This window comes from Sinocyclocheilus grahami, unplaced genomic scaffold, assembly GCF_001515645.1.
Source record: "Sinocyclocheilus grahami isolate Dianchi unplaced genomic scaffold, SAMN03320097.WGS_v1.1 scaffold425.1, whole genome shotgun sequence".
NCBI classification, from domain to species: Eukaryota; Metazoa; Chordata; class Actinopteri; order Cypriniformes; family Cyprinidae; genus Sinocyclocheilus; species Sinocyclocheilus grahami.
Window position 1 is genome coordinate 238,265 of NW_015505604.1, and position 9,918 is coordinate 248,182.

Below are 9,918 nucleotides of genomic sequence, written 5' to 3' on the forward strand. Positions count from 1 at the left end.
CAAAATAAATCAATCAAAACTAAGGCTGAGACTAATACTGATTTTGTGTCCATCTGGTAAGCAGTCATTCATTATTATGACATGTCATTCATTCAAATGGCAAACAAAGTACGGATTTAGCGTAAACAAAAACAAACACATCGATAACATGACAAAAGCTCTTTTCTGTGAGTGTTTACGTGTATAAACAAAACAATATGCTGAAAAATATCCAAATCTGGTCATGAAAAAAAAGAAAACCAAGTCTATATGAGCTTTTGAGATCGTCTGTTTTTTCTCAGGTCTTGATATGAAGATGTAAACCAAAATCTTTTTGAATCTACACAAAAGACAATTCGAAAAATGTGGTAAACATGCGCAATGTTGGTATAAGATGCATGAACCAGTACCAGCGGATAAACAAGCATAACTGAATACCCCTGCATTACTTTTACACAACTTCTATAAAAACAAATGAGTAATTTGGCATTAAGTAAACCACAAAGGGTAAGTCATTAGCTTTAAATTAGTTGATGAAAAGTACTAAAATACAGCACTTTTCTTGTTTTTCCTATGTGCATGAAACCTATAAATAACGACATTTCCAACACTGCTGGAAGGCCAAACAAGAAGCAGGATCCTCGGGCCACATGCTTAGCTGCTGCTTCACGCCACACACCACTGTAAGACAATCATCACACTGAGGTCTGTCACTTGGTGATAATTTTTCTGACATTTGGCAGCTGATTGCGGCCTGCTGGAATTCAAATATAAATGACATTATTTGATTTGTGGCTAGATGTGAAGTGACGTAATGCCGTTGATATGCCTTGTTCTCAGTGGTTTCTGCCTGGGGAAGTATGTGATAACAAACCGAGAGAGACAACTGCCATAAAGGCATGCTTTTTATTTTCAAAGCATTCCTCTTTTACTGGAGAATAATATAAGGTAATAAAACTTAAAAAATGTAAAAAAGAGCATTGCATTTACAGTTCAAGAAACTGTTTATCCAGCAGTTCATTGACCCAATGATGTTCTTCAAACATGCCGAGATTACTGTTCCTTCAATAGCCATCAAATCAATCAAGACAATGTCCCATCTTTCCAGACATGGCTGCTTTGTCTCACAGCTGTTATCTTTATCAATTACAGACCCTTGAATCCTCAACCTCTCACTCCCATTTTCACTCTTTATGTCTGTCTGTTTGGCTGCACGTCTGCACAGATTTCAGTAAGGTCACACATTTGACCTCTTTCTCTTGCCCTCATTTCTTCAGTTCAGTCTGGCAAAACCCACTCCTCTATTTCCTCACAGGCTGTGTCAGATCTCTTCCAGCTGCAGCTTGCGTTCATGTTTGTGTGTGTCAGCTGGGTGTCATTATGCTGCTGATCACATCCCCTCTATGTGGAATCAAACTCAGGGGGATGAACTATAAACAGTATCCGTGACAACTGAAACTGCCTTCAACACAAATGGCCTTTTACAGGATACAAGGGGAATATCCTCTGCTGGAGACAAGTTTATTTTCTTTTAGCTACAATGACCACTATACGTATAAATAAAGGGCCACATGACCAGAATGGGGTGTTTGCACATAGTGCTCATGGGGAAAACACAAAATCTAAATTTGGGACCTAATGCTTATGGCAAAAATGAAAGCCAGAGAGAAGTCTGTGCAAAACGTATCATATAAAACCTCAAAATGATTGAAAGCACAACATTTCACAAAAATAAATAAATAAATGAATAAAATAAAAAATAAAAACAACTATGGGTGAAATGGATTTTATATTTAAGGTGTGTAAGGTGTATAAATGTTTTGTATTTATTTCAAACTTGTATTTGACATATATTGTTTACAACCTTCCCCACTATCACTATTCTAGAACATAAATATTGGGGAAAAAAAGTAAAACATAAGCTAGTCATAACAAAAACACGGTGTGGGTGTACTTTTGTGTCAAATTTAAACTTATACTCTGTTATCTTTGTGAGTTTTTGTGACGTAAATGCTCAAATTAGTTATAACTCTCCTTATTGGCTTAGACATTATATTTCTGTATTTTAAAAAATTAAATGAGCATTTTGAGTAAATGTTTTCTATCAAATTAAACATGGGAACCTACTAATTCAAATAATATCAGCTCTGTCATTTAATATTCATTAACATTATTGCAAATCAAATTATAACCTACATGAGAAATGCGGACTGTCTATCTCAAAACTACCTGTTTTTTTTTTTGTTCTATAAATCTCAGGAGGGTGGTAGTCATGTATGATAGATTTCATCCCTGTACATAATTTCTACTGACAGTGTTACAACTCAGCCCATGTTACAACCTTCCCCAGTCTTCCTTGTCTGCCATAATGAAGCTGGAGAAGTGAACTTGCAAAAAATGGATGTTGAGAGATATCACTGTGTGTACGAGTTTCAGGACAGGCCATGATGTGAAAGCAGATCAGAAAAAGTGTTTAGAGATTCTGAGGAGACCTGCCAGAGAGAAGCCTATCAAGATGTCATGCCAAGTACAGCAGTGAGAGCAATCTGCATCACAAAAGAGGAGCATAAACCAACCCAAGAGCTGATCCTTATCACAAAAAAAATCAAACATTTGAATGAACTGATAAGATAAACATGATACGGTCCATGCCAGTCAAGACACAGAGAACTAAAAAGCAAAATGCTTCACAAATGACCTCTGACCCTGAAGTAATCTGCTTAAGTTAATTGAAGTATGACGCGCATGAGAACGGATATTAAAGTTTAGAAGGAAACTCTGTGAAAACAGACCGAGTGTGTGTATTATTGTGGTGTAGCTCTTAAACATGGGGCTCTGAGAATTAAGTTTATTTACAGTTAAACTGACATAGCAAGCACAAAACCTTAAACAACCTCAGCACAACGCAGGCAAAGAGGACCATATCAGCAGCTGGCTAATGGAAGTGCGCCAGACCGTAAGTGAATGTGTCCATGCGTGTTTTAGAGTATATTTGCAGTGTAAATCAAAGGAAAGAGACATACAGAGTTGAGAGATAACACACAGCATCAGATCAGAGTTCATTATGAGCTAATATAAATCATTAAAACGTGTGTTTTAATGATTAGAGACAGCAGCTGAACTCCGACTGAAAGTATATGGCTCTCCCTCTCTCATGTTCTTTCTCACCCCCCTACCCACCCAACTTCGTATTGTAATTCACTCTGACAATCAGCATGAATTGTTTTGCTCTGGCATGTCAATCAAGTCAGCTGTGATTGCTTACAGACACTTGGACGGTCGCCGGGGTTAGCTAGGTTCCAGATCGGCCCGTCCTGCGGACATGCACACACAAAACAGAGGAGAACATTGAGTATTGATGCTATTTTGGCCCGTGTGGCCAAAGTCCCCCTCCCTCTACATCTCTAGGTCCTCACTCTTTCTCTCTTAAGTGGGTTAAGAGCCCCGATTTGGCCAAATACACTTCAAACAGTAAATCTCGCTATCTCTGGAACGTTTAAATCTCCAGAGTACATCTCTAATTATACTTGCATGTGCACAACCACAGGGTGTGGGAGAACATCATGCATGTTGTGTGTGAGGCCCTGAGCTATTTGGTTGTTTTCTGCCACTGTGTTTTTTCGGATCTGGGAGTGGTTCTTTACTGGAAAAACTGCACAAGAAATCATGAGATGCTAAGATTATTGATGCTAATATGTGCTTATATGTGTGTGCACCCATTGGGGGTGTGCATACAGAGTGCAGCCAACACAAACTTTGACTGAGCCCTGAAATGGGGGTTAAGGATTACAAGTCCATTACCCCAAGGTATATGATGCAAACATATTGTACACCAACACACACACACACACACACACACACACACACAAAATATTTAGCACTGCTATAAAGAGGAGAGCATAGAGATCTATCTCACTGAAATTAAATACATTCTAACAAAAATAGAGAGGTAACGTTAAAGGTGCTCTTAGTAAGTTGTTTCACTTGTCACGCAAAATCCTGCCCAAGAAATAGAAATGACAGAAATAGTCAGAGTAATAAGCTAGTATATGCTAATATATGACATAGCAGGGGTTCTCAACCCACGGCCAATCACGAATTCAAATGCGGCCCACCATGCTGAACACAATTAAAAAAATAACTTTCAGTTTTACAATTCATTTTTGTTTTTACATTAATTAAAAAATGTACTAAACAAATATAAGCTATAATGTTTCTGTTATGTAAAATAATTTAGTTTTTCATATATTATTTTCAGACATGAGCAGACCTGTAGCCTACTCACGTAATTAACGTTACGCATTTAACGAACACATACAAGCGTGCACTTTGGCAGAATTCAATTCAAATAAGTCATCAGCATCCATTAGTTCGGTAAAATTGAGCATCAGAATGGACAAATTTGTTATTAAGGGAGAAAAACGAAATGTGGAAAATGCCAGCGAGGGAACACGTACAAACAAGAATAATCGCAGTATCAGCAGTGAAGGAGTGCTGGACGTTCGGCATCAACTTTTGGTTTGCCCTGCCACTCACTTGAAGATGTTCAGGCAAAAGGAAACACCCATACTACGCAGCAATCATCCTTACTTGCAGAAATGTGGCAAAACATCACTGGAGAGAACCTCAGATTATTAAATTCGAAAGTGCTTTCCATATTTGGATCAACATAGGCTGAGCTGGATTATCCAATGGGCATTATGGGCACAGGCCCAGGGGCCCATGCGCACTTGGGGCCCAAGCAAGTGTCTATTTACACTAAGTGTCTACCTTATTGGCATATGCTATTTACACCAGTTCCGCCCACCAATGTCTGGTTAATATAAACAAAAGAGGTGTTTCCAACAAATAGTACCATATAATTCAAGACCTTGATTGTGTGTGTGTGTGTGTGTGTGTGGTGTGGGGTGGGGTGGGGGGCTTTACAAGACATTGTGCCCAGGGGTGTCTGAATTCTTAATCTGGGCCTGAACATAGGCTACATTTGTGAACGCACATTTTCTGCAATGGCGCGCGTCAAGTCACGCTTCCGTGCGCGTCTTACAGACTGCAACCTACAATCGCAGCTTCATTATGCTGTTACTCCTTTCGAGCCGAATTTCACAAAATTGGTCAGCTCCTGACAGCATCAGGTGTTTTATTAATGGTGAGTAGAATTATTTATTTATTTCAATGAATGTAATCGATAAGTGTCTATTTACACTAAGTGTCTACCTTATTGGCATATGCTATTTACACCAGTTCCGCCCACCAATGTCTGGTTAATATAAACAAAAGAGGTGTTTCCAACAAATAGTACCATATAATTCAAGACCTTGATTGTGTGTGTGTGTGTGTGTGTGTGTGTGGTGTGGGGTGGGGGGCTTTACAAGACATTGTGCCCAGGGGTGTCTGAATTCTTAATCTGGGCCTGAACATAGGCTACATTTGTGAACGCACATTTTCTGCAATGGCGCGCGTCAAGTCACGCTTCCGTGCGCGTCTTACAGACTGCAACCTACAATCGCAGCTTCATTATGCTGTTACTCCTTTCGAGCCGAATTTCACAAAATTGGTCAGCTCCTGACAGCATCAGGTGTTTTATTAATGGTGAGTAGAATTATTTATTTATTTCAATGAATGTAATCGATTAGATATTATATGTAGGCTATAATATTATAAATCTGGTTGGTTTGTATATGTAAATGATGCGTGCAGCCCGTGAGACTTGCACTTGGACCATAGTGCGGCTTGAGAACCACTGGTATCATGCCATTCTGAAGTCAGTGATTTATCTGCCACAGCTTATCAGGCTAATCGATTAAAGGCATACTAAACTATCAGGCTAATTGGTCAAATTGCTTACTGAAGCTCATCAAAATCATAAAGAAAAATATGCATGAGTTTGATGGGGTGTGGGAGGATTTGTCATGACACCAGATCTTATCATTGGTTTTGGACTGTATACTGACACCTACTGGCATGGATGCATGACCTTGTATACTAACTGCTGCCACTTCATTTTTTCTCCCTTTTGTCTGCTATTCTTGATCATATACACTGTAAAAAAAAAATAAGTTGATTCAACTTAAAATAATTTGTAACCTGGCTGCCTTAAAATGTTGTGTTCAATAAGCTAAAAAACATTTGTTGTTTACACATATATTGGAGTTCCTTAAACCTAGAATTAATAGTTGGAGTAACAAAGGTGAAGTGGAGTTAACTTTATACTTTGTTTAACCAACCAGTTTTTAGTTAGCCCAACAAGACGAGAAAGTTGTGCTAACCTAAATTCAAGTTGAAACAACATAAAACTAGTGAGACCAACAAACATTGAGTTGTTTAAACTTAGCATTTTGTTGAATAAAATTGTAAGTATAAGTTGTGCAAACTAAATACAAATTGGTCAAACTAAGCGCCTTGTTGAATTAACTTATATTTTTAAGGCAGCCAGGCTACTTTTTCAAGAATAGTTCATCTCACTAGTAATGTTTAGTTAATTCAACTGGCTGAACAGTTAATTTGCCCACACAACTCAAGTTTCTATTTTCTACTGTACCACATAAAATTGGTATGGACATTTAAGAACATGCAATGTATTTTATTTTCTTTCAAAATTGACAGCATGCCATTTAGTATTAGTGTGTTTATTATAAAAACACTTTTAAAAACAAACATTGACATTTCATATTAACTGTGGAGTAGGGCTGCACGATTTGTGTGAGCTCTCTCTTTAACTGTGACAAAAGTTCACCATGTCATATTGAAATCAACTCTCATACCTCCTTTAAGTAATATAGGAGTCCAAGCAAAGCAGCCGCTCGTCTCTTCTGGTTTAAAGTCTCAAGACACACAAAAAAAAAAAAAGTAGACAAACTGTGATGACTGCAGAACCAAGCACGCTCATAATTATGATAAAACTGCTTTTGAAGAATATTGAGCAGAGTGTGAGTGCGCTATTGATTAAAGGGGTCATATGAGACGATTTAAATTTTTCCGATGAGCTTTGTAAAAATCGACGCACTTCAGAAAGGCGGGGCATAGAGGAGAAACAATAATGTACAGTATGTGGAAAATAATGTGTTTTTTGTGCCTTAAACCGCATAAACATTTCATTACACCAAATAATGTTATTTTTAGCAGCATATGACCCCTTTAACCTCATGCACATATCTGCCGCCCTGATTTCTAAATATCGGCATAGACCAGAGAAACACACATCAGTCAACCTCTAACAATGATTACCTACTTCTACAAGAGACAGAGTGTTGTTTTTTTGGTTAAGGTACTGTGATCAAACAAAATAAAATCATCCTTACTTGTGCATCAAGGGGTTCAAGGAGACTGCGCAGGTCAGAACTGCTACTAGTTCGCACTCTGTACATCTGTAACAGTCTTGGGACATATTTGTCAAGTCCATCAAAGAAAGACTGCTGGAGATCAGTAGAAACCAGGCGCATAAACTCAGCACCAATCTGTAAGAAGAAAAAGAGAGAAAAAAAAATTAAAGTACATAAATATAACAGCATAAATATGGCTTTGCCTATAGACAATTAAAGTGTAAAATTAGTTTTAGCTCTAACACAGATACATACAGGGGCGTTTAAAAGCCACGTCTATCAGTGGATCCTTAATTTTAGACAGAGCCGCTGATGGATGTGTCTTTTAAACGCTGCTGTGTGTAAGCCCTGTGAAGAGTGTGAAGTTATGATAATTTTAACCAATCACAGACATATCTGCTGTGCATGTGAACACAATGGTCAATCAGGGGTGTTTAATTGAATGCTCATGGGAAATGCTGGTATCGTCACGTTTTTAAAATTTCAGTACCGAAGTCGGTACTTTTGACAACCCTATTTTGAATGTATTATTTGAAAAATAAAAATTACCTGTTTTTTTTAAAAACAGTGCAGGCCATCTGTCTTTGATTTCAGACACAAGAGGTTCACCATGAACAATCTCCTTCCTTCGCAAGGCAAAGGTGCTCTCCATCAGAGAATCTATAATTTTCCTGTCTCTCTTCTTTTTCTTAATTTCTTCCATCAAAGTTAATCTCTCACCTTCAAGGCAGTCAGAAGACTTCCCATCCGGAAAATCTGGCAAAAAGTTCAGCTCTGACCGTTTTGCTTTCTTCATTTTTTTACCCAATGATGTGCCTGTAGACCTCTTATGATTGATTGTAAGCTCTGGGCATCCTGCAATACGATATTTCTGACGGAGGTTACCCATTTTAAAAGCGAGGCTGAACTTCCAGCAGTACCACCCATGGGTAGATCCTGGCTCTCTCAAACAGGGATGCTTTTCGATGAGGACTTGAGCAACATCCTCAATTTGCTTGGTTGTTGGATATGCATTGTACTCATACATAGCACTTGCTACCTTGTCGAGTATGTCCCTCTTCATAGCAGAATTAACAGTCAGTAGAGAACCATTTCTTTTATACGTCTCATTGCCTTTTTTGAGCTTTAGTTCTACATAGTAAGAGAAAGTAGGTATGATAAATGGGTCAGGCCAGTGTCTGTAGCGAGAGGTTGACGGAGGACATGCAGAGGATGCTGAGGTCCCAGCGGCTGTTTCAGAACAACTACCGTCCAACAAGGCTGCAGAAGTAGGCATATTGGGTGGTTCCTTTACTATTACCTTCAGCCTTGGTCTCTCTGTTGGTAGGTCAGACATTTCAGTCAAGTTGCAGAGTTCATTGAACTCTGGATCTTTAAATTGGACAACAATATCACCCTCTAGATCAAGCCTGTTCTGGAGTATAGTCATCAGTTCATCCACTGTCTCAGGAAGACTTTCAATCTGGACTCTCCGGATGTCATCATCCGCAAGAATGACATGAAACAGCATGCTGGAAACTTAACAGAAACGAAGTACAACCGGGTTTAATTGGGTTTTAACTAGTAGTCTAAATAAGGACTTTGGTATGGGCCCTAACCATTTTCAGTTGGTTAAAACAGCTCAAATTTGAAAGTAGAAATTATTTAGCAAAACAAATACAAGAAGAGTCTGAAATGCATTTTAACCAAATCATGCAAGATGTTTACTATAAAAAGACTTACCTCAGTGAAGTAAAAACACTCTGGGTGACACCATTAGTTTTCCTTGCACCATGTAAGAATTCAGTGGGTGGAAGGAATTCAGATCTTCTGGGTCTGCAACTTGAAGGTCGGTAGAAAGATTCCTTGTCAATTCATAGCATCCAAAGTGCTCCAAGTACCATGATGAATGATGCCTTGTTGTCCACAATCAGTACTTTGACAATTTTGCCAAAATCAGGCAGTCCACTTGTGCTCCCAACAGAAACAAACATCCCCTCAGAGTACTTCGTTCCATGTAGAATCACACTAGTTGCAAGGGACACGGTCTTCACATATTTAAGTCTGATAGCCTTTTTGACGGAGTTATCCAAAATGTTCAAAGAAACCAGAGACACTCTGTCAACCTCCAATGGTGGCTTAAAAAGGCAGGGCATGTCAAGGAAGTAAGCTAACATATGCTGGTGTCTTGTAGCTAATGTTAGCAAAATGTTTTGAAAATTGTTCACGTCACGCACAACTTTTTAAAAAAAGCTGTGTTTCGCTTCAAAGCGAATTGTCCAACAGTCCAGCAAAGGTCCAAAACAACGGATGAGGTAGGGATAATGTTCTACGAAATGATGTTTTGGCCTGAGTTTACAGTCAGGAAATGCATCCTGGAGCAATTGCCTATGTACCGAGATGTTTTCTTCCAAATAGCATAGAGTCTGATCAGTAAAAGAGGGTGTTGCCAAATGTTCTACTACGTCTTTTAATTTAAGAATAACACCCCACGTCACGTCATTTTCTGGGATAAGTTCCCCAATCATCAATGGAATTAGTCGTAACAAAGTCCAGTTCTCGTGACCATTTCCACCGATTGTACCATTGATGCTGAAACTCCTGGGTATTTTGTTTGGGCGGTTGGTCTTATCAGAGAATA

The 9,918-nt window shown here is 38.7% G+C and overlaps 1 protein-coding gene across 2 annotated transcripts; it reads right to left on the reverse strand.

Annotated features, from left to right (window-relative positions):
* Positions 1-7,170: 7,170 nt before the first annotated feature.
* Positions 7,171-9,063, reverse strand: LOC107551483 (sterile alpha motif domain-containing protein 3-like). Of its 2 annotated transcripts, XM_016233091.1 has the most exons (3): positions 9,021-9,063; positions 7,853-8,816; positions 7,171-7,437 (listed from the first exon to the last, which is right to left on the reverse strand). In XM_016233091.1, exons 2-3 carry the CDS (start codon positions 8,806-8,808, stop codon positions 7,239-7,241), a joined length of 1,155 nt encoding a protein of 384 aa, XP_016088577.1. In that variant the 5' UTR covers positions 8,809-8,816; positions 9,021-9,063; the 3' UTR covers positions 7,171-7,238. The 2 variants fall into 2 exon arrangements, with proteins under 2 accessions (XP_016088577.1, XP_016088578.1); XM_016233092.1 differs by lacking the exon at positions 9,021-9,063 and having other exon boundaries at positions 7,171-7,433; positions 7,848-8,809.
* Positions 9,064-9,918: the final 855 nt, after the last annotated feature.